General features: G+C 35.3%; 1 protein-coding gene across 7 annotated transcripts in view; it reads right to left on the bottom strand.

Moving 5' to 3' along the window:
* Nucleotides 1-3801: 3801 nt before the first annotated feature.
* LOC142354453 (uncharacterized) overlaps nucleotides 3802-18503 on the bottom strand; it is a 70462-nt gene continuing 55760 nt past the window's right edge. For 4 of the 7 annotated variants that reach the window (XM_075406752.1, XM_075406757.1, XM_075406755.1 and 1 more), the window contains 2 exons: nucleotides 8390-8558; nucleotides 3802-4510 (listed from right to left, as the gene is read on the bottom strand). In XM_075406752.1, coding sequence (XP_075262867.1) covers nucleotides 4297-4510; nucleotides 8390-8558 — 383 coding nt within the window. In that variant the 3' untranslated portion in view covers nucleotides 3802-4296. Of the gene's footprint in view, nucleotides 4511-8389; nucleotides 8559-12794; nucleotides 13156-18503 lie in introns of those variants that run through there. The other 3 variants (XM_075406753.1, XM_075406756.1, XM_075406754.1) reach the window with 3 other exon arrangements.

Genomic DNA, 18503 nt, shown 5'->3' with positions numbered 1-18503 from the left:
AAATATCTAGTCAAGAACCGGAAACGATTCGGAGATCCGAGCAAAATAACCGCCAACCTATCCCTACCTAAATAAAATTACAAAAAAGAAGTAATAGAAAAGTATTAGCCTAGTAAGCTATAGAAACAATTTCGATAAATGCAGACAGGTTTTCTGTTAATGGTCGTGGGTAGGTGGGGGTAGGTCTGTAAAAGTGGGGATGGGCTACGGAGGTGATTTCAAATGAAAAAGCTTTGAAAAACTGTAGAATATCAACTCCTCTTGGTATCGAAAAAACACGAGGAATACCAATAGCCCTCTTGTAGTCCTTCGAAAGAATTCGAAGTTCAAGTCATGAACAAACTTGCTTCGGCTAAAAAAACTTAGCCGGTAAACTTACAAAAACTTCTCGAAGAGTGGACAACATTACCTCTAAACTAAACTTACCTGAATCAGAAGTTACAAAAGGAGAAATAGAAAAATTAGTTACCTAGTATAACTATAAAAAACAATTTTAAACAAAAAGACAAAAGAGGGCATCAGTAGGAGGCGGAAGGAGAGGGTGGTCAGGTGGGGAATTAGGTGTGTGGATTGGAGTTGGGTTGGTACAATTAATCATTCTCAAGGCATATGGATGCGAAACTTCAGATAAACAACGGAAACAGCAAAAACTAGCCTTTCAAACCGGCAAGACACTGAATGCTGAAAACTTTGTTTAAATAGCAATGGTTCAGTTAATGAAAAACAGCTGGCATAATGTCAGAAAATAACCGCTATGGCTCGGCAGACCCGTAGTCTCAAGATATGAATGAAAAATATGTAAACATACCAGGCAGATTGCCGGGAAATAGCCGCCGTTGATTCCCATAACTCTATTGGGATTGAAAGAAAAGCAAATATCAACAAAAGTTGTAAAAAAACATTTCTAAGTGCAATTTATTTTGATGTCATTTCGAAATTGAACATACTCCTGTCTCTCAGTGAGAGGCTACAGGGTCTAGTATCAATACCAATAAGCATTATAGATTTATCTAAAATTTATGAGAACACAGTTCAAGTACCGGGCATCTAAAAATGGGCTTTATGGGTTTATCCCGTTTCTATTTCTGACTTTGACTTTTTTCATACTGACTCTCGTCATTTTGAATTGCTAGGGCACGCGCATAACTGTCCAAAAATAGCATGGAAAAAGGATGAAAGCTGATTTGAAGACAGCGTCACGTCACTGATCGTAACAAAGGTCTTTACAAGAAAGAAAAATGATCAAGCATAAACCGACTTTATGTCGGACGAATTGCTCTCGAGCGACTGTCGGGGTGATGTATTTTAAAGTGGGGTGTATAGGCTACATAAACATTTAAGGGTGCAAAAACTTGCGACAGGCCTGGGGTTCTAACCCCCGCTCTCCCGGATATCGGTGACATTAACCACCAAGTTACATGTTCGGTAACCTTGATGGAGATCAACTTCAATCACTCAGAAAAAGTCACTCTAGAAGTGAAACCGAAAAAAATATCTAGAAAAAAGCAAAGTTGATAGACTGACAAAAATAAACAATCAACGATATATTGCAAACTTGAAACTTCTTTGGATGTTATCCATTTAAATAACTGTGAAAGTGAAGAAAGACAAACATTCAGACTATTTAAGAACGAAAGTGATAAAACAGCTATATGAAAACATAAACCGACAAACATCGGACGAATTGCTCTCGAACGACTGGCAAAGCAAACAATCTAGAAGTGGGCATTGGTTAGAGAAACTTTTAAGGTGAAAAAAACTTCTGGCGGGTCAGAGGAGCGAGTCAGACGTTAACTTCTACGCTACACGGGCTCTGTACGGTCATAGCTTACAAATGCTTTTATTTTCAAATCACTCAAAAACCAAAAAGTCAAGATTGAAAAGAAGTCGAGCGAAATCGAAAGAATATTATAGAAGGGTCATGCAAAAATTTTGCATTATACGACAAACCTGTACAAAAATTGCTTCAAACTTTATTCGAGAGCAACTATTAATAGCTCGGCTCAGCGGTCGAAGCTTATGATCAAGAAAATTGGTTAATCGCAGCTCGCAAAACTTGAAGACTCAAAAAGCGTCATCTAAGATAAAAATTTTCTATTGAACCATGAACATATGTTTTCTCATGGTGCAACTGAAAAAGACGGTAAAACTGAACATCCACCCACAACTTCATGACCTTCTCCCGTTTTTTAGAGAAGAAAATCAAGTCCATCAGCGGGAAAACGTTCATATGAATTTCATTAACAAAGGCAGATTCAGACTGGACACAGATAAACATAGCCAGCAGATTGCTGGAAAATAGCCGAGGTTGAGGCGCTTGATGCACATCGGGATTGAAACAGAAAACATAGCTGGTAGATTGCCAAAATAGCCGCGATAGCTTCGTAGATATGCAGTCTCAAAAAACAGTTAAAACAGACCAAAAAAATGGTCTTTTCATTGAAGGCTGATATGTTATATTTTGATTAAAAATCTGTATAAGTTTTTGCTGCCTCTATTAGCTGCTCTTTAATGTAATCTTCATTTAGAGTGACACACAACCATTTGACCTCATCTCTTTGAATTAAAGTAAATAAAAGTCAATTTCAGAGTCAGGGAGTCATTTTTGTGAGTGAGGTAAGTCAAGTGTGACCAAAAAATTAATCACTCGAATGAACAAAAAAATTAGCTCTACTAAGAGTGAAAAATGACGTCATGTACGCAACTCAGTTGAAATTGCATGAGCGAATGAACAAAAAGCAGATTTGAAGTGGTTGTCTTCGTAACAAAAATCGCGACGACGAAATAAAAATCCAAGAGAAGGCCAATAATAGCCCCAGCTATCGCTGTGCGGCTATTCAAAAATAGATAAATTGACCGAATTTTTTTCTGTTTTTTTTTCAGTGTCAAGAAGTGTTCTAATTTGGAGTGCAGTTTCAGTTGGATTTTAAAACTATCCTTAATTCAGCTTCTCAAGTGAAAGCTAATAAGCTTAATACTAATGTCAGCTAGCAAACACCCTAATGAACTTAGATAACCTAATTCTCAATGACCGGGCTTATCGGTTTATCTCGTCGCTTTTGACTTTGACAGTATTCACCACATTGCATAATTGAATGCTTGAAAGAATTTAAAATCAATTCAAGTGAAACAGTGAGTGAAGTAAGTCAGAAGTAAAACGTGAAAATTGTGACTTATGCAAAATGAAAACATGATCAAAAGGTAAAGCGAATTACCTGACGTACAATTCAAAGAATTTTCATTGACTGGCCAAAAACTAGACCTAAAACACAAGAGTGAATTGGGAAAACCATTTCTAAAAAATCAGGTCAAAATTTTTTTAAAAAAACAGAAACACAATGTCAAAATGCCGCATGTTGACAAAAAATCACTAAAGAGAAAAGGAAATTTGGTTGAAACAAAAAATTAGGCCTAGAATAAACTATGAATGGATTGAATGGATTGGGAAAACCCTTTAGAAAAAACTCCGATCCAAAAAATCGAAAAAACATTAAAAATCAAAGTGATATTGAGGCATGTGAACACTAGCAAGAAAGCAAAATTTTGTTCGAAACACCGTTTTCTCACTCTACTTTAAAATTAGAGTGAAAAAAATGCACGCCGCAAAACCACTGGCTTTTTCGCTCCACTTCCTGTTTCGGCGTGACCAAAATCACAACTCCAATTTGACTTCAAAAATCATGAAAATGTGCGAACAGATCTTAAAAAAAAGACAGCGCCCCAATACAATTCAAATTCTTTGAATTGTAAAAAGTTCACTCATCGTTGCCTTCCGCTATAACTAGAATTTAACGAAAACTGTAATTATCAGAGAAAAGTTCAAATAAAGTAATATACAGAGAATAAATTACTTTAACAATTTTTCAACATTATTTACAAGAGGAATATAAAAGACCGAAGAAGTATCAAGAACATTATAGAGATTATCACCAATCGATCTGAAAATGCACGTCTCTCTCTTTACTATATAAAACTCCATTCAATAATCACACAACTTAGCACACTGAAAGAAGAAAAGACAGAAAGAAAAGAACTTCTGCTATATCAATAATTTTAAATTCTCAAACTCAAAAACCGAGATGAGAACACACGAAAGAGTTTACCATGTCTAATAATTGGGTTTATTCTGCTAAACAACTACAATATTTGAATTATTATTGAACATTTCAACATTTAAGAAGAAGTCGGAGCCAATCAACTTCCAGCATAAGCTGGAAATCAGAAAAGCAACCCGACCACAAGTGAATATTTAGGCCTGAACAGTTTTAAACACACTAAGATACAATTTAGATAAACTTAATTCGATTCCTGTTCTTTTTCTGCAATCGCAACCATTTTAATCTCAACGCCTTTTGTGTCAATTGAGTCGCAGGTAGAGGTAACTGTCTGTATTTCGTCTGCCACAGATTCCTTATCATCGGATGGCAATGGCTTGAAAGGCTCAGTCGAGTTCAAGTCACCCAAATCAATCGAGGGTTCAGTTTGGAAACAGAAGCTATCTTCCATGTTCCTGAAATGTCCAATGCAATCATGTCCAACTCAAAATATACAAAATGGTCGTACATCGACTCTTACATCCTACGGGAAAACCACTATTTAATAATTTCAAGGAATATAGATTACAACTGATAGAAATATACAATTGCAACTATCAAATTCAAAAAATAAAACAAAAAACAGCCAACCAAATATCCTAAAATTTTTAACAGCTTCAAAAATTGTGGAAAGCACGAGCAACGAAAGGCTTTTTTAATCGGGTCAACCAGAGCTTTTAAGCGATATTTTGAAAAGCGGAAAATTACACGCCAAATTATTTTCTCCTCAGAGACTGTTGTCAGATTTGAATTTCAGTTCACTATTTAAAGCGTAAAACTTTTAGACGATGAACATTACAACATAACTGGCATATTGCCAGAAAATAGCCGCGATAGCTTCGTAGATCTCCAATCTCAAAAAGGCAGTAAACAAAACACCAACACTGCTTTTCGTCAAATGTTGAGACGTTATATTTTGATTAAGAATCTGTACAACTTATTTCTGCTTCTGTTAGCTGCTCCTAAGTAACCTTCAATTAGAGTGACACACACTCAATCGACCTTCTCCCATTGAATTAAAGTAATGAAAAGTCAATTTGAGAGTTGGAAAGTCATTTTTCAAGTGAAAAAATCACGTGTAAATCGATTGAAATTGCTTGACAAAAATGATCAAAAAGCAGATTTGAAGTGCCCGTGACATCATTTGATCGTAGCAAAAATCTGGACAAAATGAAAAAAAAACAACATAGCAGGACAAGTCATGACACAATTCAAAGAATTTTCAAACATAGCCGGCAGATTGCCGGAAAATAGCCGCGATAGACGCTTGATGAATTGAAGCAACTAAAGAAATAAGATAAAGTTTGAGCACCGGTCCTTTAATAGACTAGAACTTTTGGGTTATATTTGCACAGTTAATTTTATGACACATACGGTCTATAAAGAAAAAGCCCTAAAAAAGCTTATTCAAAATTAATTTTCAAAATGAAAAACTCAAAACTAATACTCAAGAATTAGGGCATAAATCTTTGGCACTAATTAGATGCAAACTATCGATCTTTAACTAGTAAATGTTAATAAAAATTAAAGTTCCATAAGTCAGATAAGAAGTCTTTTTTGAGTGAGGTAAGTCAATTGACTTAAATTCAAAAATGACGTCACGCACACAAATTTTAACTGCTAAGCAGTAGAAGTCACTGAAGCCAATAAAAGATTCAATTCCAAGAAATCAGGTCGAAAGAATCATTGATGGAGACGACGAGTTCAAAAACTTAGCAGGACAAGTCTTGAAACACAATTAAAATAATTGAATCAAAAACTTAGGAGTACGCTACCTGCCAAGCAGATCAATTGAACAATACCAGCCAAAATATAAACAAAATCATCTAAAAAAATTGCAAAATTAAAACAATCCAACAAACTAAACAAAAATATACTCATTGCTAAAACTTGAAGCTTTTACCCCTAAGGCAAAAATTGATCCCTTTAAACCTACCTATCTCAACAATGGTTTAATACCAATTTTTGTTTTTGAAACCGGGCCAGTCTTATCTCTGTAAGACTCGAAAAAACTTCATTAGCCAATGACGATTGATTAACTCGGTGACCGATTTTTTTTAAAAATGAAACCAATTGAAAAAATTAAAGAAATGTTGATGAAAATTTAGATATTAATATCTTCAGAATCATTTCTGGATCTCTAGAGGCTATCCAGTAACCCAATTCCAAGCCTTGAGAAGTCGATTGGCTCAGATCGATAGGCAATAATTTTTTAGAAATTTCAAGATTTCAAAAAATGGAAATTAGTGACATTAAAATATTTAAAACCATTCAATTGCCCTATAGTAACTATTTAATAACATACTACCAAACCTCGTATGAGGTTATTAGGCTACTGAGGCAAGAAAAACTGAATGAAAGACAATGTTTTGAAAAAACTTGAAAAAAATTACAAATTTTACCAAACATTTTAAAAATTCGAAAGGCTAAATTGTTGAGACTAATCCATTGAAACTAACAAATACATTGAAGCTAACAACCATGCCGTAACTTTTTATCAGACAGTGGAATAGGTTTTCTGGCACTTGAGAAGGGACAAATAACAGAAATTGACAAAAAAAAAATTTAGGAAACTTTGCAAAATTGCAGATTTTATCAAAACAAATGCTTAAATTCGAGACACGAATATGAAAACAAAAACCTATGAAGTTCTTTATTATCAAACCTGAAAGAAGATTAACTGGTTCCTGAACCTGGAAAAACTCAAAAAATGACAAAAGTTTTCAAAAAAAATCGAAAAAATGGCAAACATTAGTATCTTTTTGCGTGTTTGCGTTTATAGGACTAAAGCATATAGCTCATTAAATGGTCATAACAAGTAATTTTGTCTCCCAAAATGCCTTCATCAACTTTTAAAAACTTCGACCTAAGACTAATAAGACATAGCCGGCAGATTGCCGGAAAATAGCCGCGATAGACGCTTGTGGCCTTCCATGAATTGAAACAACTAAAGAAATAAGATAGACCAGCAGTTCTTTAATAGACCACTAGACTTTTTAGGTTAGATTCGGACTGTCAATTTTATGACAAATACGGTCTATAAGGGGAGCATTTTCAAGATTGATATTCGAAATCAAAAACTCAAGACTAATATTAAAGATTTAGGGCAAGTTTGCAACTACTTAGATGCACACTATTGATTTTTAATTAAAATGTTCATAAATTTGAAAGTTTCATAAGTGAGTTCAGAAGTCATTTTTTCGAGTGAGGTAAGTCACGCAATTGACCTAAAAGCAGAAATGACGTCACGTACACAAATTTTAATTGCAAAGGAATAGAAGTCAATGAAGTCAATTCCAAGAAGTCAATTCCAAGAAGTCAATTCCAAGAAGTCAGGTCGTAAGAATCATCGAAGGAGACGACGAATTAAAAAAAACCACGATGTCCCCAATAATAGCCGCTATCGCTTCGCGGCTATTAATAACAAAAGTGAAAAAAATGAAAAATTGCACTATTTTGAGCCCAAAAACTCCTAAAAATGACCTTTTAACTTCCAATTAAGACCATCCCAGAAGCTGCAAAACTCTAAGCACTCAAAGGACTACTTACGCCCACTTTGGGTCTCCAATGAAATTTAATGCCCGCTGGGCTTTACATGTTTATCCCGTTTTGAAAGATCAAAGTCATTGGAAAATGTGTGAACACATCTTAAAACACAGCGCCCCAACACAATTCAAATTCTTTGAATTGTAAAAAAACTACAATTTCCCCAAAAAACCGCTATCGCTTTGCGGCTATTAATAACTAACCAAAAAAAGTAGATATATACCATTTAAAAAAAACCAGATCAGAAAATCGGAAAACAGTAAAAATCAAAAAGAAATTGCCGCATGTGAACAAAAAACCACTAGCAAGAAAGCGAATTTTTGTTCAAACGCCGCTTTCTCACTCTACTCTAAAATTAGAGAAAAAAATTTCACGCCACAAAACCACTCGCTTTTTCGCTCCACTTCCTGTTCGGCGTGATCAAAATCATCACTCCAATTTGACTTCAAAAATCATGAAAATCATGAACAGATTTTTAAAAAATACAGCTACCCAATACAATTAAAATTCTTTGAATTGTAAAAAACCAAGAGAAGGCCAATAATAGCCCCAGATATCGCTTCCTGGTTCTTAAAAATAGTTACTACTCGAAAATAGCGCAATTAAATGCAAAACGTTCCAATACGATCCTGAAGACTATCTAAAAGCATACTAAAAATAAATTTTCTTGAAAACTCCCGGTAAAATATGAATACTGCATATACCGACCCTCTCGTCCGAAGGACAAACAAAAGGCTCTGGCAACTTACTTTACACCAAGGCCACTGTGTTGCACAATTTCTGTTTGAATATTGGACTGTTTTGGTGAGTACGATTGATTGTCAACAATTTCACCTGCCGTGTTGTCGTCTCCGCCAAGACCTTTCGCACTTCTCAATTGACTGACTTCCTTTCCAACGGATATGTCACCTACCGCCCCTAAACAGGCATTAGTTCAAATTCAAGTCAAAAGCGACTTTGCAGCAATCCAGTGTATACTGAAGAGAATCATTGCGAAATGTGAGCCGTTTTAAAACCCTTGTCCCAGTACCTAACCTAAACCTAGTAGAAATAGCCTATGCACCGACCCCCACACCCCGCCCTTCTCTCTACAAAAAACACGAGGATAAAAACCGCCAAGGGGAATAGAGCATATTATATCACCGTGACTCAACCATTTGCAAAAAATTGTCGAGCTTTGTTTAAACTAGACAGCAGCGTCAAAACTTCATTCATTCTGTGAGCAATGGCCCCCAATTTATACCCAGGAAGGTTGTTCTGGTTTGCCAGGAAGATCCAAAAAATTTTGAACCTTTTATGTTAGCATGCGGCTCAATTTGCGGTCATTCTTTTCTGTTGTATACAACTGGGGTTGCTACAGTGCAGTGTTTATAACATGCTGATGCGACAAAGCACAAAACAGGTAACTAACTAATTGATTACTTGCACTATACGCACGCACGCTTCAAATACAATTACAATATTAAAAAACAACAACAACAAAAGGAGGTGCACATTTCTTGCATTATGCAATTCCAGACCCTCCTAAGGATTTACCATTTTAAAATGACTCTGGATAAGAGGTTCAATTACCCCTTGTCATGAGATTTAAAAATTTTGAAATCAGTGAAATTAACACATGACGTTGATTAAGAACTGTAGTATAAAACAGCACTAAAATTTAACGAAAATAGTAAAAATGCTATTCTTGTAAAAAAAACTTAAGCATCTTAAATTCCGAAATCCAAAACCTGATTAGATAACTTAATTAAATTTTTTAGAGTACAAATCCTCTAAAGAAATTATTATTAGTAAAGGGTTTAGAAATTATCAAAATAACTTGATTATAGATATCAAAAAGACCTGCACTCTTTTCTAGGAGCAAAAACACGCGAGCGGAGCAGCGTAGGATAATAGGCAAAAGGAATTTTTGCAGACATTCGGACGAAATTGTCTTCTTAGATTTCGTTTAAATTAGGCAAATCCAATATTAAACCTGAAAATTTCCACTGAAAACATACCCGGTAGATTGCCTGAAAATAGCCGCCGTTGATTCCCATAACTCTATTGGGATTGAAAGAAAAGAAAATATCCAACAAAAATTGATTTTTGTACAAAACATTTTCAAGTGCGATTTATTTTGATGTCATTTCGTAGTTGAACATACTCCTGTCTTTCAGTGAGAGGCTACAGGGTCTAGTATCAATACCAATAAGCATTATAGATAGTAACTAAAACTTATGAGAACAAAGTTCAAGTACCGGGCATCTAAAAATAGGCTTTATGGGTTTATCCCATTTCTATTTCTGACTTTGATTTTTTTATACTGAATCTCTTCGTTTTTAATTGCTTTAGTGAGCAGCTGCTGTTTAAAAGGACTTTGATCAGAAAGACAGAAGATTAAAACTAGCCTAGAGAAGTCAAAGATTTCACGCAAAATGTCGAAAAAGCGGCAAAATGGGTAAAGCGAAAAAAAGTTCGACGAAGTAAAAAAAAAAACATAGCAGGACAAGTCCTGACGCACAATTCAAAGAATTTTCATTGACTAAACAAACAACTAGACCTAGAACGGACTATAAGTGAATTGGGAAAACCATTTCTAAAATAAAATAAGATTAAAAAAATAAAAAAACCCAGAAATTCAATGTAAAAATGCCGCATGTGAAAAATACCATTAGCGAGGTCAAGAATGAACTACGAATGGATTGGGAAAACCACTTAGAAAAAGATCTGATCCAAAAAAAAACAGTAAGAAATCAAAGTGAAATAGCCGCATGTGAACAAAAAACCACTGCCAAGAAAGCGAATTTTTGTTCAAACACCGTATTCTCACTCTACTTTAAAATTAGAGCGAAAAACTTTCACGCCGCAAAACCACTCGCTTTTTCGCTCCACTTCCTGTTTCGGCGTGATCAAAATCACTACTCCAATTTGACTTCGAAAATCATGAAAATGTGTGAACAGATCTTAAAAAAAAGATAGCGCCCCAATACAATTCAAATTATTTGAATTGTGAAAAATAGGATCGCTATAATAGCCGGCTGAGAAGATAAGGGCGGCTATTAAACAAAGTAATTAAGTTAAACCTTCATGTAAAAGTTCACTGTCACTGTTTTTCAAACTAGCCTAAATTTACCAGTTGGTAGTCTGCAAACAACCTTAACCGCTAAGCTACACCGCCCTTGCTTTCATCTCGGTTTCAATCACGTTTATGCTAGCAACAAACTTAATTTGAGAAACGAAAGCAAATTTTAGATTACACAAAAAATCAATAAGTCATTCAATAGCCGCAGGCAAAACTTTTGCTCAAGAATAGACCAAGTGGAAAATAAAGCTGGTTAAGACTTAATTTAAGGGTGCTAGTGGGCTAAAATTGTCGAATTGATATAAAATGAAAAATTAACTTGCTTAGGCTTTTTGGTAACAGTAACTTTTTGACTATTTTGTAATGCCTTTTTCAGTGATGACTTTTTTATGTTAGAGTCATACGACTATATGTTTTATATATTTTTCAACGAAATCTTAGTTAAAAATTTTGCCCCACAAAGTTGACAAATTTCTACCTTCGAAATGCCTACAAAATTTACTTTCGGCTAACCGAGTTTTCCCCCAATGACCCACCCATCACGAAGGCACACTGAACAATAGGTAATTAATTTTATTTTGTCCAAGTATTTTGTCCGAAAATTTGCTGATATCTGTTTGAGTGAAGTTCGAGTAGCCAAGCAACAATAAGATTCGTCAACAAGATTGACCATTTTAAGAATATCTGCTATCAACTTTTGCTGTTTTTTTTAGTTGCAGTACATTCAAAAAAATATCAGCAACTCCAACCAACCAATATGAACTCAAAAGAAAATCTGAGTCTTCAGAAATTGCAACTTTTGCATTTGCGTATAGCTTTCTTATCTATACATGAATCAAGAGCTTTAAATTATTGTTTCCGAAGACAGGAAAATAAACTGCTGGCAAATTGGTCTAGATATTCCTATTTTAATTTTGGTGTTTGCATTTTATACAAGTAAAATTTTCAACAAAAGTAGATCTGACAAAAAATAATTCTTTTGTTTTTCAAGTTTACCATTTTTTTAGTTTCATATGTGCTTACATTTTTTAAAATTATTTCTACTTAGAATTTAAATCTTGGGAGGCAATATGCAAAGTCAAATATTGAACTAATTTTGGTGCTCTCGATGTCTCATGCCAGGAACATGATATTTTCGCAGTCCTTCAAAGTTTTCCTGTTTCACCGTCCACAAAAGAAAACATAGCTGACAAATTTCCGGCTATTGGCCAAAATCAGACTGTGTAGACACATGTATAAGAAAACAAGATATAAAGATATCACATCATATTCTTTCAAAGAATAATCAAATCTAAGAAAAACCAATCCAAAGGACGAGCACAAAATCGACGAAATGTTTATTTTTTTGTTCATGGATTTCACAGAAAATCGAGAGCACTAAGTAACAGGAGCTATATTTTCTGCCTCTATGGTCTCATCTGCGAAAGTTTCTTTGCCATTGCTGAGATGTCTAGCAACCCTATCGTCTTTGACTTTCAGCTATCACTATCGCAACTCTTCATTGAAAGAAAATAAAAAAATCACTTGCACGCGATTTAGCGCACTCTAGCACAAAGATATGAAAAGCAGCTGAGATTTGGGGACCAGAATTAAGATTGCTTTGTTTTTCTTTGCGACTGTACGATAGCTTAATCACTAAAATTTTGGGGGGTTTCAATTTAGTTGTCCGAAATTGGAATTATTTCGATGACGACAAACGAACATACTATTATCAGTAACCGCTTTCCTCATATCCAATTACCATCAGTAAAAACTAAAAATTAACGGCCCTAAATTTACCGAAAATGTCCCCGACTGTCAAGAGACACTTCCGGAAGAATTAAGAGTTTAAGTAACATGCGCAATAAAAACAGAAGCGGACTATAACTGAAATAGTAAAAGCAATTAGTAACCAAGTATTACTGTTGTTGTAAAAGGAAGCAACACATTACAACACGAACTGCCATAATCACATCACGTGTTACTGTGCGCTCACAAAAGGATATCAGTTTTTTACCCAACAAAGGGAAAATGCACTATCACTAATATTGATACTAAAACTACTATTATAGCTGCTGCTACTAAAATGGCCCGCGCTGGTTAATACTTACGACTGATGTTGTTGTTGATACGATAGATGTTGTGATTGTGAGGTCGATTTCTGCCCCGAACTAGCGTACATCCCTGATGTATTACTGCTGCTGGTCCTTGAGGTTACCAATTTACCCGCAGGGGACATTGCCCGATTTGAGGCACCAATACCCCCCACGCCACCCTGCTGATTGTTTGTTGTGACGGGGGAGGGAGTTAGGGGGTAGTGATTATGGTGGAAAAAATGGGGCGTAGTCGGGGCAGAATTTCCCGGTGCGGAGTTGGGAGTGGGGTTCGAACCTCCGACCCCTGGGCCTGTAGAAGTTGTGATTAATGAAGATGAGGTACTAGAGTTGTTAGTAAGTTGAGGAGGTACAAATACTTGAAGGGGCAGCACAAGAAGAAAAGAAGATAGGAAAAACAGAGACTAACAGTTTGATTGAAAGTTTACAGAAACACTGACATATTACGTTTCCTTCCAGACCTTACGTATTAAACTTATTTAAATATCTCTTCGACAGCCTTAGTAAACATAAGCTACTTTACAAGCCAGGGATCCACGCAAAAAAAATCAAATTTCTCTCTCTTAGATTTGAAGACACGATGTCAGGAGACTATTGAAGTTGAATATGCAATACAGAAATCGAATCTATTTTAACAAACATTTTCGGTTCAATTTAAATGGATCCCAAAGTGAACAGTTAACCTCAGCTCGAAAAGTTCAAAATGATCATTTAATTAATACTTGAATGGCTTTTGATGAAGAAAACATGAACCGAATAACGTCGGACAACTTGCTCTCAAACGACAGACAACACAATTTAATACAGAGGGGCTGTAGCCTGGATAAACTTTTATGGGTGGAAAAAAATTCCGACCAAAGAGGTGCAATAGTCAAGTGCGGTATGGGGTCAGTTGTAGCTTGCTTCAGCAGGGGTGATACAACTCAAAATGATGTTATCAGATCAGACCTTATTTTCTATCACTGAAATAATTTAGAGAAGTAAAACTAACTTTGGCGCTTTTCATTTTGGATTTAACCAGTGAACTGTCGCAAACTGAGTTCATCTGCATAAAATTCTGAATGTAGAAACGCATATTACGCAAACATCGAGCATTCAAGCGTGCACGTAACTCGAAAAATCAACTTGGCCGGACGAAAAAAGATTGCGCGAAAAATCGCATATAAAGACCAACGGGACTTCAAACGCATAACCTCGTTTTGAGAGCAATTATACACAATGGCAGCAAACATTTTCCGCAAGAAAAACAAGAGCACGACATGAATTAGAGCTCGCAACAAAATAACTCAGATGGGGCCATTAATAACGCTCCACTTTAGCAATTCATAAATTTTTACGCTTAATTTAAATAGTTTAAACATAACAGAGGTTACTCTTACTGAAAAGATGCGGAGGCAAGCAATCAGAGGAACGGGGAGGGGCTATGGGGAGAGAAATTATACCTCCTCAGGAGTTTTGGTGACACAAACTTAGAGGCTAATACAACTAAAATTGCACTGAACAGAAACTTATTGCCCTCGCGCTTTAACATTTTATCGCTTTTTGAGGACAAAAAGTCAAAGCATCAGAACCCAAATCAATCAAAGAGGCACTTATTTAAAAGCAACAAAAGCTTAATTGAAAACAAATCTAACTTTCTCCCACTCTTTCTAACAAGCCGCATATGACTAAAATTAAAAATTCTGAGCAAAAAAATATTTTCCTCTCATTGTCAAGACAAAGATCTGAATCAGAGATTGAACAGCTAAAAAGAAAAAAAATACCCCAAAAAATTGTTTCAAAACCTTAGGTACTCTACAAAAGTTCAACAAGAAAACTGTTAAGCAGTCTTAGATGAAAACTTAAAAACAGAAATCGGCAACATCTCAAAATTATCAAATAGAAGACAAAATTCATTTTATTTGAAAATTGAATGAAGTGTCAGACGACGAAAGAAAACAAAACATAGGCGGAAGACTCCGAAGTCGACTAAAAGGATAACTTGAATTGCAGCGCACGTGGCCACTAGCATTAACAAACTATTTCCATAATCAAGATGGTTGATTCAAAAACAAAAAAAACACAGCTGTCAGATTGAGAAAAAAAGCTGCTATAGCTTTGGAGATCTAGAGTCTCAAAATAAAAAAAGATCAAAAAATAATTAATTGCTGAGATGCTATATTTTAAATAAGGATACATATAACTCATTGCTGCTCCAATTACCTGCTCTCAGTGACCTGGAATACGTTGGGCAAAAAACACGACAAAATAAAAACCCAGGAGAAGGTCAATAATAGCTTGCTATGCCATCTAATAATTTTAAAAAATGAAAAAATGAAACCTTCAGTCAGATAAAATATTTCCGCAACTTTTGACTACAGAACATTATTCTTATCCGACATTTTTTACAGCATGATGGAAAAATGCGATCCAGGACAATAAACATAACCGACTAACGCCTGGCGAATTGTTCTCATACGAATGGAGAGCGGTTGGCTTTGTCAGTAGCTAGCAACCGTTTACTTAATTGAAGGGCGTGGGGTAAGCACAGGGTGGGGTGGAGTCCGCCGAGATACAATAAAAAACACGGGGCGAATGGTAGCGAATGTGCGTGGGAGAGGTTAAACTCTATGGCCTGCTCTTCACACCATGAATTTATGTCTCCAGAACGGTTTCGCTGAATCACACTGTTAGAGTCTACTAAACCAGAAGTCTCCAAGAGATATTAATGCCCTCCGTTCGTTACTTTTTTATCACGTTTCCGAAGAAAAACAGTCAAAAAGGTAGGAAGAGAAATCGTTCAAGCAAAAAATTCCATTAAAAAGATCATAGGATTAACGTTATTGCTGCAAACTTCGTTTGACAGCAATTACATACCGAGAAAAAGGACAAAAGAGGAAAAAGAATCGAAGAGCAAGAAATTCAGTCGCAAATTCAAACCTCTAAACACTCGTTCGTAACGATGTACGAAAAATTGCGCCCCAGAGACCTTATGACGACGCATCTCTTTCATTAGTGACTACACACACTGCAGACGTTTCAAAAACGAGAATTTTTCCGTTTGTGCCCACCCAGCTTGTGCATATTATTTGCACCCCTGGATGCACGTGCTGTATTTTTAGATAATAATTTACTATGTAATAACATGAGCTCTGTAACTGGGGGTGAAGAACGTACTGGAGGCACAAACAGAAAAGATACAAAAAACAAGATCAGATGTCGCGAAGTTAAGCAAAATTTATTAAAAGAAACAAACAAACACAAAAATATTAGATTAAGTTGACGAAAAATTGACCCACCAACCTTCCTTCTGTCAGTAACAAAAACAGTTGCAAGATTTTTAGATACACCATATTACCAAAGAATCTATTCTGAAAAGCACAATGAACAACATAAATAGGCAGACGACCTTAGAATCAGTCAGAAAGAGGCCAATATTTCCAATTGCAGAAACAAAAACTTAAACTTGAGAACACGCTAATGAAAAGACGGCCAAAACCACGGGAAGGAATGATTGCAATAAAAAACTCCTCGATTAAATATTAATATGAAAAACTTACAAAAAGGCACAAAATAGTCTAGAATGGCTAAATGACAGAAAAAAAGCTGCGCGTTTTGTCTACTGAATGCTGCCAGACGTAAACATACCCTGCATATTGCCGGAAAATAGCCGCCGTTGAATCCAATCAGCATGTTTGGGATTGAAAGAATAGAAGGTATTGAAAAAAAGATTTTTGTACCAAAAACATTTTTTTAAATCCGATTTATTTTGATGGCATTTCGTAATTGAACATACTTCTGTTTCTTAGAGAGAGAGAGGCTACAGGGACCACTATGAAGACCAATAAGCATAAGAGATGGTAACTAAGACTTATAGGAACGACGATCAAATAGCGGGCATCTAAAATTGGGCTTTATGGGTTTATCCCGTTTCTATTTCTGACTTCAATTTTTTATACTGACTGTTCATTTTGAATTGCTTTGCTGAGCAACTGATGTTCAAAATCACTTTTAGCAGAATGAGAGGAGAGAGAAACTAGCCTAGAGAAGTCAAAAAGATTTCACGCAAAATGTCGAAAAAGCGGCAAAATGGTAAAGAGAAACAAAAGTTCGACGAAGTAAAAAAAAACATAGCAGGACAAGTCCTGAAATGCAATTCAAAGAATTAAATGGAAAACTCAGACGTACTCTACCTGACCAGCCGATCAATTGCACAATGCCAGCCAGAACACAAAAATCATCAAAAAATTGAGAAACAAAAAGAATCAAAACCAAACAAAAGCATACTCATTGCTAAATATCTTGAAGCTTTAAACCTAAGGCAAAACTTTCTCCCCTCAAAAATACCTATTTCAAAAAAATGTTTAAAAATGAATTTTGTTTCTCAAATTGGTCCAGTATTATATCTGCAAGACCTCAAAAATATTCATCTGCCCTTGAAGATCGATTAACTCTAAATTGACCAGAAAATTTGAAAACAATCAACTGGAAATTATAAGAAAATGTTGCCAAAAAAGGTTAAATGTTGCCAAAAGTCGAAAGGTTAAATTGTTGAAAACAAATCCATTGAACCTAAAAACCATGCAGTAACTTTTTATCAGAACGTGGAATAGGTTGTCTTGCACTTGAGAATGGACTAATATCAAAAACTGACAAAAACTTTAGGAAACCTTAAAAAATTGCAGATTTTATCCAAAAAATTCTAAAAATCGAGACATTAAAATGCTAAAAACCATTCCACTGTTACTAGAAACTATGCATTGTCCTATTAACAAACCTCAAAGGAGATTACCTGGTCCCTGGAGCTGGAAAAACCGAAAAAATGAAGAAAATTTTCAAAAACGAAAAAAAAATGCGAATTTTGTCAAAAAAAATGCTAAAATTTTTGATGTTCAAAAGTTGAAACCTATTCCATGGCATTTAAAAACTTTTCAGTAACTTATCATCCAACCGCTATTGAGGTTTCCTGGCCCCTGGGACTCAAACAACTTGAATGATGACAATAAATGTCAAAAAAATATGAAACAATTGCTAGCTTTGTCACAAAATGCTAAAATTCATGAGGGCAAAAAGTTGAAAACCATTCCATTACCACTAGAAGCTATACAGTAATCTATCATCAAACCCTTTATCAAACTCTAGATGAGGTTTCTTGGCACCTATGGCTAAAAAAACTCAAAAAATGACAAACTTTCAAAAAAACCTGAAAAAAATTGGTAAAATAAATATCATTTTGTGTGTTTGTGTTTGTAGTACAAAAAACATATAGCTCATAAAATGGTCATAACAAGCAATTTTGTTTCACAAAAGGCCTTTATCAACTTTTAAAAACTTCAACCTAAGACTAATCAAACAAAAAACTCAAAAAAATCACGAAAAACATGAAAAATTGCACCATTTTGAGCCCAAAAACTCCTAAAAATGACCTTTTAACCTTAAATTAAGGCCATCCCAGCAGCTGCACCACTATAAGCACTTGACGGACTACTAAAGCCCACTTTGGGCCTCTAATGAAACTTAATGCCCGCTGGGCTTTACCTGTTTATCCCGTTTTGAAAGATCAAAGTCATTGAAAAATGTGTGAACACATCTTAAAAAAAAAACACAGCGCACCAATACAATTCAAATTCTTTGAATTGTAAAAAAATAGGAGCGCTGTAATAGCCGGTTGAGAAGATTAGGGCGGCTATTTAAAAAAATCAACTGTTCTAAAACCCATTTGGGCCA

This window comes from Convolutriloba macropyga, chromosome 15 (assembly GCF_964194025.1).
Source record: "Convolutriloba macropyga chromosome 15, txConMacr16.3, whole genome shotgun sequence".
NCBI lineage: Eukaryota > Metazoa > Xenacoelomorpha > Acoela > Convolutidae > Convolutriloba > Convolutriloba macropyga.
Note: the sequence above shows the minus strand (reverse complement) of the source record. Positions and strands in the feature narration are given on the sequence as shown.